Consider the following 27,534-nt stretch of genomic DNA (forward strand, 5'->3'; position numbering starts at 1 on the left):
GGAGGGAATTAAAGTGTCATGGCCCAGAGAATGGGGTCAGATTTTGGCTCTGTCACATATTAATTGTGCTTAACCATCATGATTCAATTTTGTCATTTATAATTGGGGGTTCCTACAAGAAAGATTTGTTGGGGGATGAAACGAATCAAGATAATAAGAATAGAATATTGGCATAGCCCTTGGCAGGCAGAATGCATTCAGTAAGTATATACATCTCCTCCTCCTGTTCCCCAGAGTTAAATTCAATCATTGCGCACCTTGCTCTGTGCCTCATTTCATCCATTGTGCTAGATGGCTGGTGGCCCTTTATCATTTGGATATATATGTTCAATGGTTCTGAAATTTTTGTCAATAGGTGATCGTACTGCCCGAATGACCTCGTTCACAGAATTTCCATGGTGATTAAATCAAACCCAATAATCTGTGTAAAAGTCCTTTGTGGCATGACAGGCATTGTTTGATTTCAAAACATAAAGGCTGTGTTGGGGTCTTTGGGAAGGTCTCGTCTTTGTATGCGTGACGAGGAGACGCTATAGCTCTGGGAAGAAGAGCTTACGTCTTCTTCTTCTTACCTCTTACCTCTTCCTTTTTTGGCCCGCATAACAGGTTGCTAACATCAGGTGGTAGTGAGAGACCTGAAAAGCCCTTCAAAGCCTCTTTAGTTCAAAGTGACTAAAATAGTTTGGAGCATGAACTGAACTAGTGTCAGCTGAGTACCAGTCCCCTTTGCTATGATGCTTGCATAGGACAGTGCATTCCAGCGAAATGGCTTAGAGCTGATGTGTCAAAAAATAGCCTGTCAGCTGGAAGCCTGCCTTATTAATTATTCCCTCTGTTGTTATTCTCCTCATGTACCTTCTCTTCCCCTCCTTTTCTTCCCCCCTCTGCCAGGCACTGCTTCATTTCACTCTCCCGCTCTGTTCTCCTTCTAGTCAACTGGGGAACTTCTCTCTCTGTGTCAGTCTGGAGGTGGCTGGAGTGGAACCAGGTTCACACTGCGGCAGGAGAAAAAGGAAGGTGGGATCCAGTTGCCTCTGCTCAAAGGGGAGCGAGGCTGCAGGAGGCCTGGGGAAGCACAGGCCAGTGCTGGCCAGCCTCAAGAAGGAGAGGGTCTGGGGACAGAGCTCAATGGTCAGCTGCCAACCTCAGCTTTCCAGCAAGCCACAGGGTGTTTACCCAAGTGCCCAGTGGGGTTCTTCTAGACTGCGGATACGTCGAAAACAATGTGGAAATAAAACGAATGGCCAGTAATTGGAGAAGTGTAAAAAAAAAAACAAACCTAACACTAAAAATCAAGAGGCCTAAGTATGCATGTGATGTATGCAGGTTGGAATGTGGCAGCTTTGGGCTCTTGCGGCCCAGTGTGCGTAGAAGCACAGAATCAGGCCATTGGGAGGAATGATGTTAGTTCTCAGCTGCAGTGGGTGAGGTCACTATGATGAGTGCTGACTTAGTCTCCCTGTTGTGCATGCACTGGGGTCTTATCTGAAGCGCTTAACCCACAGAGTGCTCTATGATAGGAAAATATATGGAGATGCCCGTGGAACAACGGAAATGGTGTTATAAAGCGATCTTGTAACTTACGCATTCCTTACAAGTGCATACTCCTCATAGGTTACTAGATCGCTTTAAAACATACAAATCACTCTTCCCTTGGGGGAGAAATTACGATTTTGCAGATTAGACATTCACTGAGTACCTGCATTGTACTAGGCACTGTGTTTGGTGTTGAGAATGCAAAAATTGGTAAGAGCATAATCCTTGCTTTTGACAAGACGGCTGTTCTAACAAGAAACATCTTCCCTCCTGTGCTCCTAGTGAGAACATTTGAAAGTTGCTCTTAATGCTTTTCACATGAAAATTTTTGACCTAACCTTCTTCATGTGAAAAATTAATAAATGATTTCAATAGTGTTTTAGTTTTAAATACTATGATTTTGTATTAGCAGAGGACCTTTCTATCAAGAGGAGAAAGCACATTATTGCATTGATTCTCCCGAGAGCCTCTCTATCCCTTTGAGGAGATGTGAAGGATGCATTTTTATTCCCACTGAATTAATGAAAAAAATCAGTGGGAAGTTTTGGGAAAATGAGCTAAACATTTTTAAAAATTGAGTTAGACTTTGTATCAAATTAAATTCCAGATGGATTAAAGATTTAAAAAAAATTTTTTTTAAAGGAGGAAAAGAAGAAAGAAAGAACCAGAATAGCACTGCAAGAAAATATAGGTCAAGTTATATAATCTTGGTTGGGAAGAGAAAAATAATTTTCCTAGCATGACCCCAAAGTCAAAAACCACTGAAGAAACCACGAACAATTTTATTCTCTGAAAAGTGTCAGTTTTAATATTCTGATTCCTGAATGTTGCTCTTTACTACCTTATATTTCTTTGAGAGGTTTTACCAGGGTGTTGACCCTGGTAATAATTCCTGAGTCATTCAAAAATAATGCTAGAACCTATCACAGGCCAGGGACTGTGCAGAATGTTGGGGGAAGCACTGGGTGGCAAGGCCTCACCCTGGGGTGAACCTTCTGAGAGAAGAAGCGCACTATGGCCAGGAGTGAAACTCGAACCCCTGCACGGCAGGCACTGCCACACCACGGAAACCCCGGCCTCTCCTCAGACTCTGTTGTTCTGGGTGTCTGCTTTAGTTAAATGAACTATGAATCAATTCATCGGTGATGTTGCCTGAATGTCCTGAGCGGCTCCTGTGGACAGCGTCCAGGGCTAAATGCCCAAGCATGCTGGAGAAAAACAGCCTCGCCCCCTGGCTGTAGTAGAGAGGTGGACCTTCGTCCCACAGATTAATATACACGTACAGGGTTTGAAGTACAGTGAAGGGAAGGAGTATAAAGGGATCCGGAGCTAGATCTGAAAGACCAAGGAAGGCTTCTTTGAGGAGGCTGACATTTAATTGGAGGCTTGGGAGATAAAGAGGGGAGTTAACCCTTAAACTGGAGGAAGAGGGTTCCAAGCAGGAGAAGGGCCATGGGCACATCCTCTACTGACTAATGGGAACGGAAAAGTCACGAGGACCTTGGCTTTATCCTAAGCGGAATTACAGGGCTTTGAGCAACAGGGGAATGTGATTTGCTTTACGTTTAAGGACGATTACTTACCCCTCTTCATGCTACCGGCTTTGGAAGCGAAGCCTTTTCTAGAGAATAAACCATGGCGTGTACATGATAGTGCTAAGGACTTTGCGATGTGAGGTTCGGCCCAGCAAGAAAGATGACAAGGAGAAGGCCTCGTAGGGAAAAGCGATTGCCTCTAATGAGGGGATGCCACCAGCCTGGACGTGGTGATTCCATTTTGCGGGGCGTCTCCGCCTTAGATGCCTCAGGGTGACGGGGCTGCTTGAACCGAGCGGCAGCCGTCTGGAAATGTTTGTGAACACGCCTGGCCCCTGTGAAGGCGAGAAGTCATGCCTCCTTGCAGCCGAAATGGCAATTCAAGGTTTGAACTGGAGGAAATTGTCTCCCTAAAGATAAAAACATCCCGAAGGTTTTTCGATTCGCTTTTAATTATCGAGAAGGACTTCTTTTAGTAACGTAAGCTTCTAAATAAAACAACCTGAAAGGCCTTGGAGAAAATTTAAAGCACTCAATTGTAGTAAGTTGTATATAACTTGTAAATGGCATAGTTAGTTTGCATTCTTTTCCTCACGGGCCTAATATTCCAGGGAAGAGAGAAATACTAATGCTCAAGGAAGGTCTTTTATGGTCTCTGTGCATATTCAGGGCATTGCCAAAGGACAGTTATAAAATACCATTGCAAAGATTTTCTTTCTCACTTGACTTTCTATGAATACTGAGGCAGTTTGGGGCCCTAAGAAACATGTTTATCATGCTAGTGCATTTGTAAGCTTTGCCTTTCATTAGCTTTTCGTGACCACCCCATAAGAAAAGATTCAGTGTCGTCTTTTAGAATTCAGAATTCTGGAATTACATTGCTGTTTTAGTTTCCTCCCGTGTAATTATTCTTCTTCCTTTCTGCTTCCCCTCCACTCCCAAACATAAACGTTCAGTATGAGTTCGACTTGTCTGTTAAGAGTCTTCTACCATCTAGAGATTGTAACGTTTCGTTGGAATAAATTCCCAAGCTTGCTAGGAGGATAGAGATATGGAGCATTTACGGGGAAATTGATTTTCTTTCAACATAAAGGATTAGCAGAACCTGGAGTCAAAAGTTTGGAGTTGGTGATGCTGCTGTTATTCCTGTATGTTTATTGTAACCCCCTTTCCACGTCCTTCTCCACCCCCGCTTTGGCTGGATGTCCTGACACCAGTCAGGGAAGCCGTGCCTTGGGATAAATCTTCACCTAGAATGTTTTCCCCTTAATGTACAGTACGTAAACCTGTGCTTGCCGGTGCGTGCAGACGGTATAAAGCACATCCTCTGGCCTCTCATCCAGAGATTCAGAATTGGTGGGTTGCCCGTGGGAAGAGCCGGGATATCTAGTCACATGCCTCAAAGCTGTGCCTGTGCTGTAGTTTCCACACACATCCCTCCCTTCCAGGTACCACAGAGGGTTAAATCTCACAGAATCAATACCTCTGCTCTCCAATATATGGAAAGGCACGGATGGTAAATTCAGATCTTACTGGTGATTTCTGTACATGTTTTTTGAAATTCATTGCTTTGTGTGTTTCTGCGATGGAGAAACTAAAATTCTTATGGAAAACCCATATTTGTTATCACTATCTGCCGTAAATCCTTGCAAGGACTGCAGTGAAATTGTGTCCCTGCCCTCCAATCAGCCCCACTCACTGGAAAACATCATGGTCTGATAGCAAATGTGACAAGCGTTTGAAAGCCTGGATCGCACTCCCCCATCCACATGGCACTAGCATTCTACAGTGACGAGCTGTAGATGTTTCTTTTAATTCAGATGTTTTTCTAACAGCCCTGCAGCATGAGGTTGGCTTATATTTCCTTAATTTACATATTTTTGCAGGAATCTAGCTAAGGTTGTCATGTTTCTCCGAATTGGTGACAATTGTTGATAGAACTCTGTAAATGTATTTTTATAAGCAGGCTGAATTGAATTGCATTTGATGTGACGGCCCCAATCTGACACTGTTGACTTCATATAAATTGAGAAATCAGAAAAAATAATGTGCATAGAAGGGAACCTAAACGTACCCGATTGGACTTTAGGAGAGACTAAAATAGGAAATATTGCTTAATGTGTTATAGTCAGAAAGTTTTTTGTTTTGTATTCAAAGAGTAATTCCAAGAGGCTGGTTTTTCTTCGATTTAACGATCCAGAGTTCCCTTGAACACTAAAAATGATAAGATAATAGGTGAACGTTTACAGAACCCTAAGCCGATGGAGGCATAGCGTCTACTCTTGACAAACCCACAGTCTAGTGGGGAGATTAATATTTAAATGAATGCTCCATGGTGTAACAGGTACTATAATTAGAGAATTCACAGTGCATAGTGATGGCACAAAGGAATGATGTATTCTGCTTGAAAACTAAAGCTAGTAATACAGAATGCTGGTTCAGTGTCTTGCAGAAGCTTCGTGGGTCCTTGCTAGATGGCAGCATGGTGGACCACCGGCGGTGAGGAGATGGCAGGGTCCGCCCAGCACAGGCAGAAAGGGGGGCATGCGTTGTTTCTAAAGAATTTTAAAACAATAATAATGCCAATTACAATTTGGAGTCCTTTTTTACTTTCACCTTGTGCCAATGGTTCTAAACACTGTCAGTGATTAGACCCTTCCCCTGGGATGGACACTCCCGAGTGCACAGCCCTGGAAAACGGCCGGTAGCAACTGTACTGGGAATGGTCAGGGACATGGGGATCAGACAAGACCAGGAGTTCCTCAAGCAGGAAATACAGAAGGACATTCCAGGAAGGCACCCAGCACATATAAAGGCATAGACAAAGTGAGGTTCAATGCCGTGTGGGAGGAAATAGACACTTTGAATATGGGGCGCCTAGGTGGCTCAGTCGGTGAAGCATCTGACTCTTGATCTTGGCTCAGGTTATGATCTCGAAGATCGAGCCCCGCGTTGGGCTCTGTGCTGACACTGTGGAGCCTGCTTGGGATTCTCTTTCTTTCTGCCCCTCCCCAACTCATGCGCTCTCTCTCTGAAAATAAACAAACAAACAAACAAACAAACATTTAAAAAAATTATTTTCAATAAACTGTGATGGTCAGTTATCCACATGGGAAAAAAAATCGGTCTCAATCCCTATCTTACACCATACAGAATCAATTCCAGATAGCTTGCAGATCTAAATGTGAAAGGTAAAACAATAACATCTTAGGGGAAAACATAAGAGAATGTGCTCACGATTTTTGTCTTTTAAACACAGTACAAAGGGGCACCTGGGTGGGTCACTAGGTGAAGCATCCGACTTTGGCTCACGTCATGATCTCACGGTTCATGAGCGAGCTCCACATCGGGCTCTGTGCTGACAGCTCAGAGCCTGGAGGCTGCTTCGGATTCTGTGTCTCCCTCTCTCTGTTCTTCTCCTGTTCGTGCTCTGTCTCTCTCAAAAATAAATAAAGATTAAAAAAATAAAACAAAATGAGCAGAGCACCAAAGACTCCAAAAGGAAAAAAAAATGAGAAATTGGAACTTATTAAAATTAAGTATTTCTTTTCTACAAAAGAGACTATTAAGAGACTGATAAACAACCCATAAAATGGGAGAGCTTTCTGATGCATGTATCTGACTAAAGACTCATACCTAAGGTATATAAAGAACTCCTAGAAGTCAGTAAAGAAAAGACATCTAATCCTAGAAATCAGTAAGGAAAAGACGTTACTCCGGGAGGAAAAAGAACCAGGCAACGCACATGGAGAGCCACACTTCACAAAAGTGTGTATCCAAATGGCCAAATGGTGTAAACACATGAAAAGGTACTTAACTGCATTAGTCATCAGAGAAATGCAAAATAAAACCATAACATGATACCGCTCTACACCCACAGCATAGTTAAAAGGAAAGAGAGAGAAAATGTTTTGGCAAGGATGTGAACAAACAGAAGGAACTCTTTGCACTGTTTGTGGGAGTGTAAATTGGCTCCATAACTTTGGAAAATCTCCTAGAGCTTCCTACACACACTTAATAACCTAGCAATTCTGTAGCTAGATATATACCCCGGAAGCGTACCCATGTTTACCAAAAGGCCTGTCCAAGAATGTTCATGGCGGCACTCTACATGACAGCTCTAAACTGGAAACAACGTGAACGCTCATGTACAGCAGCTTTGAAAAACAACCTGTGTCTATTCATATAGTAGATTATTGTACAGCAGTGAGAACGGGCAGATGATGATTACACACAAAGATGTGGCTGAATCTCAAGGAGAGCGTTGGGAAAACGATACAAAAGGACAGCGGGCAGACGGAACAGTGGTGTTTGGGGTTAGGGCACTGGTTACCTTGGGGGGCAGTTACTGGAAGCAGGCATGGGGGCTTCAAGAGGGTTTCTTCTTCCTCTACGTGCTAGGGACACGGCCGTATGTGTATGGTATGTGCAGGTTTCTGTATATGAAGAAGTTCAATGAAAACGTTTTTGAAAAATCCAGCATGGCTACTTCAGATCACCAGTTAAGTGAGTGTAGAACTGCTGATGGTGACCAGAGAGTTACGAAGTGGCAGGTATAGAAGATCTGACACCGTTCCAGACCCACTGGGTCTGATTCTGCATTTCCCCCAGGTGATTTATTTGCATGTCGACGTTTGAGAATCACACATCTAGGACAGCGTCTTTCTGCCTTGTCCCCGGGTAGTTCCAACATGCAGCTGTGGTTAGGATGACTCCGAGGTATATTGCCTGCATGGCTAAGTGAATGCAGGTGTCATTAGATAAGATAAAGAATGTTCGAGGAAGAGCAGGTGTGTGGAGGCTGACAAGTTCAGTTTTGACATGTATTTGGGGATTCCTTGGGGACATCAGGTGAAGCCATCCATTGAGTATTTAGATCGGGAGGCCAGGAGACAGAAGACTGAGAGTTACAGATGGGAGTGTCCTCAGCATGGATGGAATCATTAAAGTTAAGGGTGTTGAAAATGAGAAAAAATAATACAGAGGTCCAAGGAGAGCAAATGACCAAATAAGGGAAGAGGGGTTTGCAGGGAAAATGGGAAAAGTAGTATCAGAGGTTTGAATGCAAGCAGGAGCAGGTGGCATGGGGAAACTAAGGAAAGAGAGTTTTCTGCGGAAGGCAGGACCAGCGATGTTTTATGCCCAGAAAGGTCTAGTAAGGTAGACTGAGAAGGATCAATTATTTGTCCTTTGGGAGGTCACAGGTGGCTGCTCCATACACAGTTCTGGCCAGGGGTAGCTGCAAATATCCAGGCGCAGAAGTTTCAGCAGTAAATAGGAGACAGGGGCCTGGGATGGTCAGACATTCACAGCCTTTGCAAGAAGCTGTGCAAAAAAGGGCAGAGGGAGCGAGGTGTAGAGTGGAAAGCAAGTTTTCAATTTGGCAAAGACTGGAATATTGCCACTTGCCAACAGGAAAGAGCTACTCTGGGGAGTGACCCCTGAACCAGCCATCAGGAAAGAACGGGACTCAGAGCTTCAGTGGACGCTCAACGTGAGGAGGACCCAGCAGGTGGATGTAACTATGAATACATTCGTAGCTGACGGGTGGGAAGATGAGTTGTTGGAGTCTCATAGCCTCAGTTTTCTCTAGAAGTAAGGTTCCTGTCATTTGCCTAAAGGGATGGGGGAGACATCATAAAAATTCGTCTTTCCTAATTTTCATATACTTTCACAAAAGATGAGAACCCTGTTGTCGGCATGTAGAATATATAATAATATACCTAGATTTCATTAATTATATGTAAAAAAAAAAAACCTTAATTCCCTATGAAACAGCCCATTTTCAAATCTATACCGGAAAACACTGCACATTCACCATTAAGAATACCCGAAGTTAAATTCCTACCCAACATCCTTGCTGTTTTTTTAATTATTGAAGTAGAGTTGACATACAGTGTTACATTAGTTTCAGGTATGTGACACAGACAATGCCATATATTACTCTGTGCTCACCATGGGAAGTGTGGCTACCATCTGTCACCATACAAAGTTATTACAACATTACGGACTTATATTCCCTATGCTGTACTTTTCATCCCCATGACTTATCTGTTTTACAGCTGGAAGTTTGTACGTCTTCACCTATTTTGCCCATGCCCCACCCACCTCCACTCTGTTTAGGTAGAGTTTTTTTCTCTGTATTTAAGAGTCTGTGTCTGTTTTTGTTCATTTGTTATGTCTTCTAGATTCTACGTATAAGTGAAATCGTATGGTATTTGTCTTTCTCTGACTTTTCTCGAGGTCCATCCATGTTGTTGCAAATGGCAAAATCTCATTCTTCTTTAGGGCTGAGCAACATTCCATTTCGCATATATACCTTTTAAATTGAAGTGTAACTAACATGCAGCGTTATACTAGTTTCGGGTGTACAATACCATGATTCAGCAGTTGTTTACATTACTCAATGCTCATCATAAGTGTACTCTTAATCCCCATCACCTATCACCCATTCCCCCACCCACCTCCCCTATGGTAACCATCAGTTTGTTCTCTGCATTTAAGAGTCTCATTTTGGGGGGCACCTACGTGGCTTGGTCAGTTAAGCATCCGACTCTGGATTTTGGCCCGGGTCATGATCTCTTGGTTCGTGAGTTTGAGCCCCGAATCTGACTCTGTGCTGACAGCATGGAGCCTGCTTGGAATTCTCTCTCTCTGCCCCTCCCCTGCTTGTGGGTGTGCACACACACACACACACACACTCTCTCTCTCAAAATGAATAAACTAAAAAAAGAAGAGTCTAATTTTTTTGTTTCTTTGTTTTGTTTCTTAAATTCTACCTGTGAGTGAAGTCATGTGGTATTTGTCTTTCTTTGACTGACTTATTCTACTTAGTGTTAATACCCTCTAGCTCCATCCATGTTGTTGCAGATGGCAAGATCTCATTCTTTTTTTATGGCTGAGTAATATTCTGTTACACACACACACCCCACGTCTTCTTTATCCATTCATCAGTGGATGGACTCTTGAGCTGCTTCCATTTCTTGGCTACTGTAATTAATGCTGCAGTAAACACAGGGCTGCATATATCTTTTCAAATCAGTGTGTTCCTTTTCCTTGGGTCATTACCCAGTCTTCCTCCCTGTTTCATGTATCATTAACGTTTCTTCTTATTTTTATCTTGATGATTTCTCGTTGCGTCTCTCTTCTACTGATGAATCCCTGGGATATTTGTTCTTATTTCTTGTCCATGTCATGAGGTATTCCCACTGTGTCTGACCTCACCATTCTTTGTGAATCAGATTCCTGAATGCTGACCTCTTCTCATATTTTTAATCAAATGATAAGTATGAGTGCGACCTGTTCTTCATGAGTGGATTCTTGTGTAATCCAAATAATGTAACAACGACATGGCCCTCTTGTTTGTTTTGTTTTTTTTTTTTTTTTTACTATAGGTTATTGAGGTGTAAGTTTGATAATATAAATAGTTAAGGAATGTGATTCCAGAAGTTCGATGGAGTCAGCTTTGCCCTTTGGGGGTTTGGCCTCTGAGACTCGGTGGAGAGACTGAGTCCCCGGCATGTCTGATTCATTTTCCTGGCTGTTTGGCTGGTGGATTGGGGACCGTCTCAGCCTCACAGTTAGTAGCAGAGAGACTCAGCAGGGAATGAGATGGACCTACCTGTGGGCCCTGGGCTGAACCAGGAGTGCTCTCCTCATGGAAGCAGGGGAGAGCTTGGCTCCATACTTCACTCCTGTGTCAGGGATGTGTGTTCTCTCTGCCTGATGCTGTGGCCTAAGGGAGTTTGTGCTCTGACCACCGGACCAGCCAGCCACTCCTCCTCCTTCTCAGAAAGAAAAGTAGCCAGAGGGGGGTGACAGGCACTGCAAGTGTACATCCTACATGACCCCATCCCGAGGGGGAGCAGAGTCTTTCCCTACCCTGAGTGGCGAGAAAGAGGGGCAACCACTTCCCCAGCAGCTGACTCAGAGGGTGGGCAGGGCACACAAGCCGAGGCTCAGAAAGATTGAGTTAACAGTTCACCGTCACGCACCAGTGGTTGGTAGAGTCTGAATGAAAACCCAGACTGGTCTGACTCAAAACCTTAGCCCTCGTGGGAAGAGACGTCACTCCCCGTGGTGCTCCTGTTGTCACAAGGGTTCTCAAGAATGTAACACATTCATAACGACGGGGCCTGGGGATCAGCTTTCTCTTATGTGTATGTATGTCCTGGGGATTTGATTGTTGATTTAAAGACTAAGAAGAAGGAGAAGAAAGCCCAGCCTTGGAAGTGTCCCCAGCTGAAGAGGAGATGGGCCCAGGAGATTGTTTTTCAACCCTTCATCCCTCACTGTCCACCCATACTTCCTCTGAGAGACCTTGATACAGGACCGCTTACTTCCTGGGTCCCAGGAATAATTCCATATGGAAAAATCACCTGACTTGAAGAATTGAGACCCTGGTCTATATTACCGTATGTTATTATTTATGAACTATGTAGAAACAAAGCTAAGGATTGCCTGGAAAGCAAATTGGTGTATCCTGTCTAGAATCTGGAGTTCTGAGTGAGCAGCTTTCGAATGAAAAGGGGGGACATTCCTTCTTATTACATGTACTTAAAGAAAAATAACTTGATCAGTTCTAAATGGTTTTTATGTTTCTTTCAGATATTGCCCATCTAATGTGGTTTGAAAGACTCTATGTCTGGCTTCAGTGTTTTGAAAAATACATCCTGTACCCAGCAATAATTCTGAATGCCCTCACTATTGATGCATTTTCAATAAGCAATTACCGGAGACTCGGTACCCAGTAAGTGGATAACAGTTTATTCTCGTAATGATTTCGATCACAATGATTTCAAAATCGGGTGGATTTTCTCTAAACAGGCTACAGTAGTACAGCATCTACTAATTTACTGGCCGCGTAAAAGTAAGCCACGGTGGTCTTTTACTCAAACTCGCTGGAGGAACTTGATGGTTATTACAGAGTGGGCTGAAAATGAAGTTAGATCTGCTTGAAGTGATGTTGCAAATAAACGACAGTCGGTTTGAAAAAGCTCCTGCAAGAACTTAGTGAGCTTTAATGAGATGACGGAAGTGCAGTGTGGTTCCAGGGGTTCCTGAACCCCCTGGAAAGTTCTTACCATCATGCTCAAAGCTTTATGAACCGCCTCATGTCATTTCATTTAGCAAATACTCTATCGTTTTGTGCTTGAGGGAGGGGGGATTAATCACTGTCAGTGCTCTCTCTGCATTTATCGGGAGAAGCCTCACAATTAAAAAAAACCACGGAGCACAGCGTCATCATGCCGTCAAGATGCCCATGTTTTTGCAAAGCATTAACAACACACAGTTGGGTTATTAGTTTCATACGTAAAATTAACTCTGAATTTGCAAATGGAAATCCTTCTCGATAATCTGTGGATTTGCTGCTCTGACAGAAGGTTGAAGTGCCTGGTCAAGTAAGTTCGAGTAGGAGAATGAGAAAGACATCCTTTCCCAGATTTGCTTATTAAGTCATGTTGCTTAAACATTATGTGCCCAAGTCAATTCTTGTGCATAATCCCAAGCATATTAATTTAAACCTGCTCTTCCTTTTGGGGGGTGATGGGGACAAATTAATTAACATTTGCCAAAGATTGAGCAAGCTGAGATAAAAGACATTTGAACACTCTGTTGGACATTGAGTGGATTCATAGTCACACAAAGCAGACACTGAATGAAATGGTCGTATAACCTTCCTGTCTTTATCAGACTCTGCCTTCCTTCCAGTTCAGACCTGTCATGGCTAGGCCAGGCCAAGTCGTGCCCTTTGGTATTTAAAATCCCGGACTTCAGATCCAGGGATGAAAATCAGTCTCACTGGATAAAGAACACAGACAGTGAGACTGTAGTAGCCCTCTTGCCCAGTTTGGGGGGACCCAGTCCCAGAGATGACTCCTCATCCAGAACCTCAAGTGCTTTCTCTAGTGGTAGGTGTTTCTGGTATGGCACAATGTTGGCTAACCCTGCCGCCCTCCCGGAACAAGGCCGCATCTCGGTTTCTAGAACGAGGGCTTACAATCAGAACTAAAGTAGTAAAGAGGGTACCAGTGCTGCCCCCCCGGGGTAACGAGCTGAAGGACTTAAAGTTTGCTCGCTTTCCAACCTCAGGACTGGGACCTTAAGCTAAGCCTGCAGGTTGAGGCCCTCCAATTCTGGCTGTTGGCAGAGGCTGGACACTAGGGTTGGGAATCAGGCAGAGTCAAAGAGTTTGGAGAGAGTCCAGTTTCAAGTAATAATACTCTCTACCCCCTATAATGTTTTTTCCAGACACTAATATCAGAAAGTAGCACCTTAGCTATGTCCCTCCAAATAGTCTCAAATCCAAGATGACACCAACAGAACTATTCTACTTAGAACCAAAAGCTGACAATTCCTTCATATTCTTGAGGCATCCAAATGAAGCCTTGAAAGTAATTTTAGGGTGCCTGGGTGGCTCAGTCAGTTAAGTGTCCAACTCTTGGTTTTTGGGTCAGGTCATGATCTCACAGTTTTGTGAGTTCGAGCCCCGCATCGGGCTCTGTGCTGACAGCATGAAGCCTGCTCATTATTCTCTCTCTCTCTCTCTCTCTCTCTCTGCCCCTCCTCTGCCCACACTGTCTCTGTTTCTCTCAAAATAAATAAATAAGCTCAAAATTTTTTTAAATAGTAATTTCAAGTACCCCATTAGACCAGCTGTTCTAAAAGAGGACAGCAGGAGTCTGTATGTCAGTATCACCCAGAAACCTGTTTCTAACTATAGAATCCCCCAGCCTACCTGCACTGAGAACCACTGTACCTGATAGTTAGGCAGTGAACCCCTCAGCAACAGGCATGACTTCTTATTCGACTTTTAATACTACCCCCCCCCTAGTAAATGGTAGAAGGCTAGGTAGATGGGTGATCAAGCCGGGACTGGTAAATGGATGAATGGGTAAATTGTGATATCTTGTTAGGTATTTATATTTCCCAGCCTGATCTAAATGGATGCTTTGCAGCTGTTCCAGGCCGTGTTCACTGACTGCCACATAAGCCTTTATTAAACCTTCAGCTGAGCCTACAATAGTCTCTGAACTACTTTAACTGTGATCATTAGTCTTGCGATGTTATAAAGGCCATAAAATTCAGTCCTTAAGACCTCCCATAGTGTTAACCAGTCATCATTGATAAGCAAAAAATTAATGCTCTTCGTTTTAACCGTAGTCACAGAGAACACAAAGTTAAGAGTTGACCCTCACTTAGATTTGGCCTGAATAACCTCCAAAATCATCAGTCTCCTGTGAAAACCCAAATAAGAATACCCCTAACCTTAAGATGCCTTGTCATTGGGCATAGACATTCTTGTATCCTGGGCTGTTGTCAAAGGCAACTGGCCCCAAAGTCATGTCTTTATACTGTATTTTCATCAGGAAATAGAAGGAAAAGAAAGGTGGGTTCTGGAGCAGTGCGCAACTTTGCTGCAGGAACCCTGAGGGTTTTATGTTGAAGTTACATGAAAACATGCCCACTCAGCCCAAATCTGTATGTAATCAAGGACTAGTTTTCCTCGGATGAGCCTTGAGCAAATCTCACTGGGTGCATCCTCAGGCAAAGTGAAAACAATTGTAGCCCTCGGTCTGAAGGCATACGAAATATCACATCAAGGCAAATGGAATTGCCAACGTTATTAGATCTTTTTGACAACAGAAATGACAGTGTTGCACCTGATAGGTGCAAAGACTTTAAAAGCGTTTTTCGAATGCCCTCATCCTGGGACAAGATAATAATAATGCTGAAAAGGGTCCAGAGCCCGGGGATCCCTCTAGGCTGAGGGAAATTGAGGCATAGCTCCAGTTTTCTGTATTTAGCCAGGGGGAGAAAACCTCTCTCTTTTAAGTGCAACCATTCACTGGAAAGTATTCCCATCTCTGCCTTTCTTTTGAGTTTGCAAGTAGGATTTTATTGCAGTGGGACGGTGCAGGAATCTGCCCAAAATGCGCAAAGCCTTCCTTCAGAAAGACAGACCCCTCCAGGAAGTGGCTGTGTGCTCTGTCAGGATATTCTTAGCTGTTATCATTAACTTCCCAAGCTTAAGGTAGTTAGATTATTCATTGTTGGCTTCAGCATCTGCTGGAATTGTTCATATAACACATGCTCCCTATACAGGTTAATGACCTGACTCCCCAGACAAGAGCATCCAGGAGCCCAGGCCTTGAAGCAAAGTCCTGGTTATCTCCTTGCTGGACTGCTTTGATGAGTTCCTTAACTAAAAAGGCCAATGCCATGGGGGGAAAAATGTCAATGGTATCATTTTCAGCAGGAAAAAAAAAGTGTGTGGGGTGGGAGGAGTCCAAAGAGCTTACATTTACCAGGGAGGTAAATATGCTGAAAAATATTAGAAATTAACATGTAAAGGCAAAAAGGTCTGTGATGAGATACCGGGGTTTTATTTCTTTTCCGAATTTAATATTAGCTACTATTATATCACTGCGTCAGTAAGATTCTTTCATAATAAAAAAGCATACACTGAGCGGACACAAAGAGGGACAGCATGCTGTTTCCTCACTTGCCATCAAACTTTCTGCAGAACCTGTCGCTGCAGGAGTCCTTCAGATAAGCTCCAAGGGAGCTCTGTGTCCTTGCTGAGAGACAGGGGACCATGAAGATCATGTGGCAGGAAGGAGCTTCTTCTCAAGGCCAAGGGTCTGTGCTTGAGAGTCCTTTCGGACTGAGTTTCAATCCTCACTCCGCCCTGCCCCTCCCATGAGATCTTAGACAAGGGACCCAAACTCTAAGACCCCGTTTTGCTCCTCTGACAAATGTGGATAATGACAGAGCCTCCCCCCACACCATCCTCCGCCCCTGTGTCCCCCTTCCCCACCAGTCTTGGCTTTTCATGCCTGTAAAGTGCACCGTGCACAGTAAATGCTCAAGAAACATTAGCTATTGTGACTCACCTGGTACTTCGCCGTCCTTGACCGCTTCCTTTCTTTCCTTTCCACCAGCTGGGACATTTTCCTGATGATCGTTGCCGGCATGAAGCTGCTAAGGACCTCCTTCTGTAACCCCGCTCATCAGTTTATTCACGTGAGCTTCACTGCGATCTTTTTCCATTTTGACTACAAAGATCTGTCAGAGAGTTTCTTACTGGATTTCTTCATGGTGTCCATTGTGTTCAGCAAGGCAAGTTAGTTCTCCATTTTGTTCATTTTCAAATTTAAAAGGGGCGTTTCTCACCATAGGTTTCAAGAGCTGTAAACATTTTCCTTTAAAGAAAATTGTGGAGTGAAATTAAATTGAATTACATATGCATGTCACACTCCTGCTACCGCTTGAGGGACATTTCCCCGTGGAATACAAATATGCCACGTAATTTGCCAAAAATCACTAATTACAATGAATTAGCCATTTACTGTTGCTTGAAATTTTGAAATTTTATGATCTTTGCGTCTGTTAGCAATCTCATTACAGAACTTCCCTAGACCTCAAAATGCTCTGAATTAAAGATTAGCAGCCAGACAGATTTTTTTTTTTAAATTAGCTAGCATTTGAGGTAAAACTTGTGACCTGGTATCCAAGAACCAGGTCTCTTGGATTATTTTCATTCTTCTTGGCGTGTGTTAGGTCAAGATACACAGGCAATGAGAAATCCTAATCATAGTTCAGGCAAAATAGGGGGATGGAATTGGAGGTCGAACATGGCGGGGGGGGGGGTGGATAAAATCCGCTGGATCCTCACCTGAGTGTATTCTGAGCACCTCGCAAAGCCAGGGTTTGTAAACAGAAATGAAAAGGAATTTGGAACAACTCCTGGTCAATAAACTGACCCTGTCACTTCACATCTGGCTTCCTCACGCGCTATCTTTTTTTTTTCAACGTTTATTTATTTTTGGGACAGAGAGAGGCAGAGCATGAACGGGGGAGGGGCAGAGAGAGAGGGAGACACAGAATCGGAAACAGGCTCCAGGCTCTGAGCCATCAGCCCAGAGCCCGATGCGGGGCTTGAACTCACGCACCGCGAGATCGTGACCTGGCTGAAGTCAGACGCTTAACCGACTGTGCCACCCAGGCGCCCCCTCACGCGCTATCTTTAACACGGTGGCCGCCGGTGTCTGCCCTCAGCTTGACTTAACCAGCCCCTCCCCCGCTTTTGATTAATAATTTATTAATTTTAAGATCTTTTTTCCTGAACTTCATCTTTTACCTCTTTTTGAATCTGTTCTGTTAAATGTTTCTCTTTCTTACTTACCGTTTTCTTCTACCTTTCTCTTTGCTTATTTTAGGTAACAAAATTTCAAAACTCTCATATTGTCCTAACGATGCCCTGTGAGTAATGTCCTCACCCTATCAGACGTGCGCGTTTCCTCTTATAACTCAGGCTGAACTCCGATTTTTCAGCTGCCCGAGTCCCTTCTTGTGTCGTTTGTCACATGCTCTGTGCTATTATTACTTTTGCAGCCTACCTCTTATTCCAGAGCCCTGGTCTTGGTCCTTTTCCCGCAAACATTTCTTCTGTGTTTGAGTTCTGTTTGGTGTTGATAAAGTTATCCCAATTTTCTCGCGGTTCAAATCACAGGCTTCCATATTCTGTTTTCCTTCACTATGTATCAATTGCCTTTATTTCACATAATAAATGTAAAACTATATCCTATGATCTGTAAAGCATTTTAGAAGTTATTATAAATAACTTTACCACTTGCAGGGGGTAAGAGCTTATAATCAGATGCAAAATGTGTCAGGATGTATTGAATTCCCAGCTCTGGCATTGTTTCTGTTTTGACATGGTGTTATTTACATGCCTTTCTGACCCGCGGTTTCTGATAAAATTGAAAGTAAGGATGGCAGTCTTGCCCGGGCATTGAGAGGATTGAAAGAAGTCTTTAAGTAAGATGTGCTTCCCAAATGCAAGGCAGAATTTGTAGAGCCATTGTAAGTAGAAAAACAGAAGTTATGCGCTGTTTAGTGTGGGGAGGAGCGTGGCTGGTTTTCCACACTGAGCTCCACTTAAGAATCTCTCTGTAAAGTGAGACGCCCCAGGTGAACACAGGCATGACAGAGAGGAGTGAGGGTCTCACTGTAAAAGTCTTAAGGGCCTGGCTTCTAAGTGATTGTACATCCACAGCAGGAACAGTGATTTTCATTTCCTGGAGCACAGGCAGCCTTCCCCCACTGACACTTGGTGCCATCCTGTGCATCGTGAGCAGCGTGGGACAGGACACAGTCTGAAACTAACTCCGTGCAAACTTAGCGGCTGCAAGCATTTGACTTTCACTTGCCATAATCTTTTTGAAGTCAGAGTTCAAACACTAATAAAGTCAGACAGAACTATAGTAGCCGCATTCCTATTTTCTCTAATTGTGGGAACATTAGCACATGTAATTTCAATAGTTTGCTTTTAGGCTGGGGATAAGAACAAAAGCTAGAAAAATCAGCATACTCTATAGCGAGTCAGTCCTGAAACATCCCTAACTCCCTCTGATGCTTGCTCATGCTTGATCTTGAGAGAGCTGGGAAGAGTCCATTGTCTGGAATGAGAAACAAAATAAAAATAGGTCGTTAAAGAGACAGCATTGGAGATCTTCGGGGGGGGGGGGCGGGGGAGCCAGCAGAAATTAGTGACAGAAGACAGTGGTGGCGATGAGTGGGACCCACAGTTAATGTTTCCGGTAAATATCCTGCCTGTAATTCCCAACTGATGCTTTCTCTTCTTTCTCATCATTTAAATATACCTTTAAAAAAAATTGTGCCCCAAGGTCTGGAAGGTGGATGTTGGCTAGTCTCTGCAGCCTGCCAGACCTAGAGAAAAATGAAAAACAGGACATAATGAGTTCCAGAGTCCAGTGGGAAAGAATTAACACCGGCCAAGCATTGACAGGAGGGCGGGGCATTCACAGTTACGGCATCCTGGGCTCCTGGGGAATGGCCAGAGGGGGATATCCCATATCCCCTCTCGAGATGTGTGGTATTCCAAGCCTACACCCAGGTGGTGCATCACCTTTGAGATGTCAGGCCATCCTCCCCCGCTCCCGTGTATTCTCAGTCCCCTCTCTCTTTCAGTCCAGCCCCATCAGTCAGCGTTTCCTTTCAAGAATTAACTGCTGTAATTAATTTGTCGCATTTCTGGGGCATCTAGGTCCTTGGCGGGGCAGAAAGCATACTCCAAGTACGGGTACTCGGTTACGACAGGATCAAAGACAACAAAGCTGCTTTTGTGCTCTCTCACTGGTCTTGAAAAAGTTCCTAGAAACCACTCTGCCTTGACATTTCTAGTAATGCTTAGTTGTAAAAGTAGGACTTTACAGAATCCTGCCAGAGGATAATTCTGCCAGCATTTGCAGAATGCACTGACTACAAAATTCTACAGGCCATTGGTTCAGCATGGGAGGTAGCTCTCTTACCATCTAGCAAATTAACACTAACGGGTGAAGCTGCTTTTATATGAAGCTACATGAATAATCACACCGGGGCCATGAGTTGTGGCTCTGTTACAGGCGACTGCAACTGCCATTCAAATGATTTGGAACCAGAGTTTCTAAAGGACATTTCCCTTTTTGTTTTCTGTATGTAGGTAGAAAGTCTTGCATTAAAATGGAACCTCTTGTTTGGGAATGCATGCTTTTACGAAAGCATTTGTTCAGAAAACTTTGTTCAACAAAGTAACTGTTCACTTATTTAACATCCCTTAAGCATTATTAAGCATTGAACTAGGGCATAAAGATTACTAATGATACGAAAGGTAGACAGACGTCTTTATCTGGTACTTTCCATGGGTCAGGTGCTGTTTTCAGCACTTTATACATATTGATGTGCTCGGTCCTTTATGGTAAGATACTGTTCCTGGTACAGACGAGCAGAGGCACAGAATTTAAGTTAGTCGTCGAAACATCTCGTAGGTATAAAATGGTAGCGCAGGATTCTTCTCTGAGGCTGCGCTTTGTGACACGGCCTCCCCTGCTTGGGGACTCTGAAAAGAAGGCACAGAGGTAAGGAGATAATTACAGTAAATGTGATAAGGAAGGTGGCCATGGCAGAGAATTTCGAGAGGGCACATAAAGCGTACCCAGTCCCACCCAGGAGAATCAGAAACAGTGATGCTCACCTTGAGCTTTGAAGAAGGGGGGAGTGAGTCAGGCAAGGAAGGCAGGGAAAAGTGAGCTGCATCAAGGGAACAGCATGTGCAAAGGCACAGAAGCAAGAGAGAGTTTGGCATGTTCTGGGATCCGCAAGACCCTTGGTAAGCATGAACACATGGCGGGGGCGAGTGGTGACGGATGAAGCAGCGGGTGTCCCAGGTCAGATGGCAAAAGGTCCGGCAGGCTATGTGTCAGGGTTTGGACTTCACTCCTACTTTGGCTGAAGGTTGTTAAGTGAGGAGTAGCAGGATCAGAATTGCATGTTAGAAACATCTCTTTGTGGGAGTGATAAAAGATGAGAAAGCATGGGTTTTGGAAATTGGGTAGGAGAGGATCGCAGTAATGCAGGCGACTCATAGTGACAGCTCGAACTGCAGTGGCAGAAGTGAGAGAGAAGGGGACACGTTCCAGGAGGGTGTGGGAGGTGGACCTGGTAAATTTAGTGACCACTGGGATGCAGTGGACTTTGGGAGGAAGAGCCACCACTGGGAGCTCTCAGATCGCCACTCTAGTAACTAGTGCTGTCACTAACTAGATGAGCGGGGAAAATAATCTTGGTTCTAGATGTGCTGAATTGTATAATGAGAAGCGATGAGGACCCAAACTAATTAACCCTGGGAACGGGATTTTTTTTCCATTTAAATATTTTAATTTGCATAACGAATGCATAAATGCATGCTCATTGTAATAAAATTAGAAAACCAATGGAAAAATACAAAGCAAGTCTGTCTTATACAACATTCATCGCTTCTTAACCCCCCTCCTCTCCCTAATGATGGTAAACATTTCAGAATAATTCCTTCCATTCTGTTTTCCTAAAAATTCACACACACACACAGAGATACACAGATTTAAAGAGGATCATTCTTTACACATTTTTTACTTTGTTACTTAAAAACATATCTCAGAGACTTCCATGACTATCCATCTAATGTGGCGTCTTCTGTTTGATGCCTTCATAGTATTCCATAGCGCATATCATAATTTGACTAGCCATTCCCCTATGATAAACATTTAGTTTGTTTATAGATTTTTTCTGTAGTAGTTGGGACTAATTTGTTCACAGATTCCATCTGGCTTCATGACAAAAGGGAATCAAACTGTTCACATAACCAGTTGGGTGATCCAGAGGCTTAAATGATGGCCTTGAAATTCTGTTGTTGTTGTTATTTCTCCTTCTTGTCCTCATGCTGGCTGTCCATCTCTACTCTGCTGGCTTCATTCTTAGGTTGTGTCTATCCATGTGGTGTAACTATGGTCACCAACAGTTCTAGGTTCACAGCATTCTTATACCTAAAAATCCCAGAAAGAAGAGAAAGCATCTTTCCTAATGATTTCAGCCAAAGTCTTAGGGAAGAGTCTCATTGACTCCTTTGGTGTCATGTGTTCATTCATGAACCAGGGGCAGTGGCCAGAGGGATGTGAGTTCCGTAGTTAATGAAGCCTAGACTTCTTGCCCATACCTCCCTTGAATCCTAACCAAACTGTAGGGACTAGGAGCCAGGGACAGAAGAAAACGAGGCTAGACAAGAAGTGTCTGATGCTACTGCATTTGACTACACGAGATCAAAACTAACTGTTGGTGTTAGGAAACACACAAGCGTCTGTGAAACAGATTCCCACGATGGGAATTGCCGGGTCAATAGCATATACATAAAAGAATCTCAATAGAGAATCCTTCCAAAAGATTTACATTCCTTCCAACAGGGGTGACCAGAGTTCAAGAAATAGGTATGAGAAGTGACACTCTCGAAACAAGATCAAGTGCGGCATATAATGGTAAGCAGGAAAGGAAACGGGACTTGTCAGGTTTATTGATCTTTTTCATAACTCTGGAATCTTCAGTAAGGTCATCTCGCAATTTCCTCTCTACTAGACGAGACTAACTCCTGTAATAACATCAACCCATAGGGCCTGGAGCGTTCTTTATGGCCCAACAATGTCCTGTCTTCAAGGAAATGAAGTCTGCTGTGATAAAGCTTTCAAATCCTCTGCAACTTTCTGTAGGAAATCTATCTGGATCACATACTAGCAGCCTGGTTGTCATTTAAAAGGATAGATGAGTAAGAAATGGTAAGAGAGAAAAAGAGAATGGTGATGAGTGGGAAGAATGATCACAGCGCAGTAGAAACTCTATACTCAACTAAATTATAGTGGGTGGTTGGTTGGTTCACTGAAAAACGTAAGCAGGAAATTATAATAAATGATACCTGCCTACCTTATAATTTGATTAAAGTACAAAACTTGTATATGAACTCTTATTGCCAGTCTTTTGAAGCCTTATCTTTGAGTAGGAATCTACAGAATGAGGACTATTTGCTCTTACTGCACGAACCATGCCCAGAATGTGTTTTCTAGGATGTTCAGTGCCCATTTCTGTTTCTTAAATTCTACTTGAAGTGAGAAGTGAAAGTTACCTCTGAACGTCTGAGAGCAGTTCACATTTCTTTGTTCCCAAATCTCCTTTCTTTCATACCTAAGTCCACAACAGTATTTTTAGAGAGGTCTTCCTCAAGCTCTCGGCATTCAACTTTACTGTGATAGAAACACCCTGTTCTGTACCTGCTCATATTGTTTGTTCTCATATTGCATCAGTGTATGCAATATTTAATTGAGTAAAAAGATCATTATACTGAGAAGTAAAACTGATACGGCCTGGGCAACCAGCGTAAAGACCTGTTGTTGATCATTCAACTCCAGTGGGGGGATTTATCAGGAGTGTACTGGCCTTCAGTGTTCATTGGGTTGTGGGACTCACCAGTAAGTTTTACGGCGCAAATATAAATGCCAATCAGTGTGAAAGTCGATTAGGCAGGTTTTTGAAAGCAAGGGTCTCCTTTGGTAAGATATGTAGAAGAGAGCCATATTTGCTTGGCTATTGACTCATCTGTGTTCTTTGAGGTGCTGTACCCAAACTGAAGTTAAGGAGACATGTAGGATCTCAGCATACGACATAGAGAATTTGATTCAGCAATTATTATTTAGTGCTGCCTGAGGAAGGGAGGTGCTTCCGCAGAAAGAAATGCCCTCACAGAGCTTAGCCTGTTGGGAGAGATGGAATAATTACAAACAACAGAGAGTTAAGTTTCCTCATCAGGCACCCTAAGATTCTGACTGCTTTCTCAGCTCCCTACTCAGACGTGAACCTTTGAAAATACACACCCGGTGCCTCTGAGTTTTCGCCACCCGCTGCCACCACTTTGGTGCCAGCCACCCTCTCCCTCCCCTGCGTTACGGTAGCAGCCTTCTAACAGGCCTCTCTGCCTCCACCCCTGCTACTACAGCCCCTTCTCAACAGAGGGGCCAGAGGGTTTGTTTTATATAAACTTACTTTGGAATAATTTTAGATTCATAGAGAAGATGTAAAGGTAGTGGAGTTCCCACACACCACATACTCAGTGTCCCCTATTATTAACATCTGACATTAGTCTACCACATTTGTCCCAATTAAGGAGCCAAGGTTGATTTGTTTTCATCAACTAAAGTCCATACTCAGTTCACTCAGTCCATACTCAGTTTCTTTAGTTTTTCTGTAAGGTGTCCTTTTTCTTTTCTACCCGAGACTCCACCCACACTGCACTTAGTTGCCCCGCCTCCTCCTTAGGCTCCTCTTGGCAGTGATAGTTCTGTTGTTTCTCTCGTGAAGTTAACGGTTTTGAGGAGTATTGGTTGGGTATATTGTGACATGTCTTTCTGTTAGAATTTGGGTGATGCTTTTGAGACCTGAGTTATGGGTTTGTGGAAGGCAGATGACAGAGGTAAAGTGTCATTCTCATCACATCATATCAAGGATTCATGCTAGCAACATGACTTAACATTTGATGTTGACCTTCACCTGGGCGAGATAGTATTTGTCAGGCTTTTCCATGTAAAGTTATCCTTTTGTGAGTCTTTCTATGTTCCTTGGAGGAAAATCACTATGTGTAGTTCACATTCAAGGAGTGGGAAGTTGTATTCTACTTCCTTGATGGGAATGGAAGAAATAATAAATTGTTTGATTTATTTTGAAAATTATTTGATTTTTCTGCATGAGAGATTTGTCTATCTCTCATCTACCTATCTACCTATTTTTATATCAGAATGGACTTGTAGATATTTATTTCATACTTTGGGTAATAATACAATATTGCTTTACCCGTCTTGTTGCTCTTTGGTTATTTGGAGCTCTTTCGGTTGGCTTTTGTGTCACTTTGACATAATCCCACTGTGTGTGTGTGTGTGTGTGTGTGTGTGTTTGTGTGTGTTAGCACTTTCTTACTTTCCCCCACTGTAAGATGTAAAATGTTCTTGCATATGTCCCACCCCGGTCCTAAAATTTGCCATTTCTCCAAGGGGGGCCTGCTTTCTTTTATTAGGGAATGGTATTTAGAAACCAAAATCAGGAACCCAAGTGTGCTTGTTGATACTTGAGTGTCATTGATTTCAGGCACTCTCAGCCAACAGAGCAAGGGAATATATGTGTGTATACCCATGTATAGACACATATCTAGAAATAATTCTGCATGTAACCACTTGTGTCTACATTAAGTGAAACATGAGTTCTTACTGATATCTCCAAGTTGAATCCATTACCACAGGGATCATTCCGGCCAGTCGCCCTTGCTTACTGTTACTTCCTACTCCATCAGTGAGAAACCTGACTTCTATCATCTGTTGTACATTTAGTTAACTGTTTAGTTCTAGTGTGTGTGTATAGTCATTTCATAATTGCCAACCTGTGGCCCCATGGGAAACAATCTTATCAACTAGAGCACAGTGCTCAAGTGCAATGTAGTTCCTTTTTGCCTTTAGTCTTACAGATTCCACTCATTTTCAAAGTTACTTGAGTCAGCACCTTGTTCCTCCACCTCCCTTGGTGAGGTTATTTCGTACATTTATACCATAGTTACATTGTTTTGTCACTGTCTGCATTCCATTTGGAGATCGCCAACCTCCTAGATGATTATTAAAAAGTTTGCATACGTTAAGTTTTCTCATGTGATAAATTTCTGTGGAATTTAGCAAATCTATAATTGCATGCATTCATTATTAGGGTATCTTACAAAATAATTTGCCCTAAAAAATCACGTGTGCTTCATCTATTCATTCGTCTCTCCTCTTCTCAAAACTCTGGCAACCATTGATATGTTTACCACTGCTTTAGTTTTGTCTTTTTCAGCATATCATATAATTGGAATCATATGCCTTTTCACATGGGCTTCATCCACTTGGCAGTATACATTAATGATTTATCTGTGGCTTTGCATGGCTTTGGCTTGAGAGCTCGTTCCTTTTTATTGTTGAATAGTATTCTGTTGTATGGATGTTTATCCGCTCACCTGTTGAAAGAAATCTTGGTTTTTCTAGTTTTTGGTGATTATGAATAAAGCTGCTATGAACATTTGTCTGCAGGTTTTGTGTAGACTTAATTTTCAATTAAGACGGATAAACATCTAAGAGCCAAATTAATGGCAAAAGTATGTCTAGTTTTGTAAGAAACTGCCAAATTATCTTCCAAAGTGCTGTCTACTGTTCTGCATTTTTGCCACAATGGATGAGAGTTCTTATTGTTCCTCTACCTCACATGATTTATGCTGTCAGTTTTGGGGGTTTTAGCAATTCTAGTAGGTATTTATAGTGCCATCTCCTTTTCATTTTCATTTCCCTAAAGACAAGTGCTGTTGGTGTTGTCATATACTTATTTGCCAACTGTATATCTTCTTTGTTGGAGTGTCCAGATTTTTTTGCCCATTTTAAAATTGGTTTATTTTCTTATTGTCGAGTGTAAGAGTTCTTTGCATATTGTGGCTACAAGCCCTTTATTAGATATATGTTCTCTGGGCTTGTCTTTTCATAGCGTGGTTTTTAGATCTTCTGTGGTGTTCCTCTAGGGTAGAAGAGGTTATTTACTAAATTTTTCTTGCCCTGCTAGGCTGCCCTTTTCCTGGTCATTTAGCTAGAGAAAGCAGACTTTTTTTTTTTTTAATTTTGGGCTTTTTTGGTTTATGTCTCTTGACATTTCTGAGTTGCTGGCTTGCTTAGCTCTAAATTTGTGAAATGCGTGGTCAAAAGAAAATCCGGGGGGGGTAGGGCGCGCCTGGGTGGCTCAGTCAGTTAAACGTCCGACTTCGACTCAGGTCATGATCTCACGGTCTGTGAGTTCAAGCCCCGCATCGGGCTTTGGGCTGATGGCTCGGAGCCTGGAGCCTGCTTCCGATTCTGTGTCTCCCTCTCTCTCTGCCCCTCCCCCGTTCATGCTCTGTCTCTCTCTGTCTCAAAAATAAATAAATGTAAAAAAAAAAAAAATTAAAAAGAAAAAAAAAATCCAGGGAACTCAATACCATTTATTTCCCCAGATCCCAGGGCCCTTAGCTGGTTTCCCCCTTTCTCTCCAACTTTCAGAGTCTTCTTAGGTTTATTTAGTAAGCCATTTTCAAGATTTTCAGTTGTATTTAACAGGAGCAATAGAGAAAGATATGTACTTCCTGCTCCCCAAAGTGGAAGCCTATGATGTACACTTTAAACTAATCTAAATCCATCATCAAATGATGCTATAATGCTTCACTTTCTAACTCAGGTACCTTTTAACAGAATATTTTCAACTTCACCTTCCTGTCCTTCCAACACAGTAGTTATTCATTTCTTTATCCATATTTTAAAATCACCCAATGCATTATTCCTATTATTTCTTTAAACAAAAAATTATATTTTATATCACTTGTAAAATAACAATAATAAATATTTTACTTTACCTTCACTTCTTTCTTTATATAGATTTAAGTTTCTGACCTGTATCATTTTCCTTCAGCATGAAGAAATTTTAACATTTCTTGCAGGGAAGGTCAGCTGGTAATGGATTTCCTCAGGTTTTGTTTACAGAATCTTTATTTTTTCCCCTTCAATTTTAGAGAATAATTTTGTTGGATGTACAGTTCCAGGTTGGCAGGGTTTTTTCTATCAACACTTCAATAAATATTTCACTCCACTTTCTCCATGCTTGCATGAATTCTAATGAGAAATCTGTTCGAATTTCTTTGTTCTTCTATATGTAAGGTCTTTTTTCTTCTGGATTTCAAGATTTTTCTCCTTTTTAGCTTTCTGAAGCTTGACTATGACATGCCTAGGGGTGTGTGTGTGTGTGTGTGTGTGTGTGTGTGTGTGTCCAATCTTGCTTGGTTCTTTGAGTTTTCTGGGTTTGTGTTTTGGTATCTGTCATTAATTTTGGAAGTTCTTGGCTGTTATTCAAATATTTCTTCCACTCTTTCTTCTTCCTCTGGTATTACAATCACACATATGTTATACCTTTTCTTATTGTCCCGCAGTTCTTAGATATTTTCTTTTTGTTTCGTTTTGTTTTTCTGTTTCCATTTCAGTCAGGGAAATTTCTATCGACCTATCTTCAAACTCACTGA

At 42.6% G+C, this 27,534-nt stretch overlaps 1 protein-coding gene across 4 annotated transcripts in view; it reads left to right on the plus strand.

Annotated features, from left to right (window-relative positions):
• The window catches only part of PCNX2 (pecanex 2), a 305,815-nt gene that overhangs the window by 163,200 nt on the left and 115,081 nt on the right, over positions 1-27,534 (plus strand). For 3 of the 4 annotated variants that reach the window (XM_043596291.1, XM_043596295.1, XM_043596292.1), the window contains exons 20-21: positions 11,679-11,820; positions 16,016-16,193. In XM_043596291.1, the coding sequence (XP_043452226.1) occupies positions 11,679-11,820; positions 16,016-16,193 (320 nt within the window). The remainder of the gene's footprint in view (positions 1-11,678; positions 11,821-16,015; positions 16,194-27,534) is intronic. The other variant, XM_043596293.1, reaches the window with a different exon arrangement.

The sequence above is a fragment of the Prionailurus bengalensis genome, chromosome D2 (assembly GCF_016509475.1).
Source record: "Prionailurus bengalensis isolate Pbe53 chromosome D2, Fcat_Pben_1.1_paternal_pri, whole genome shotgun sequence".
Lineage (NCBI taxonomy): Eukaryota > Metazoa > Chordata > Mammalia > Carnivora > Felidae > Prionailurus > Prionailurus bengalensis.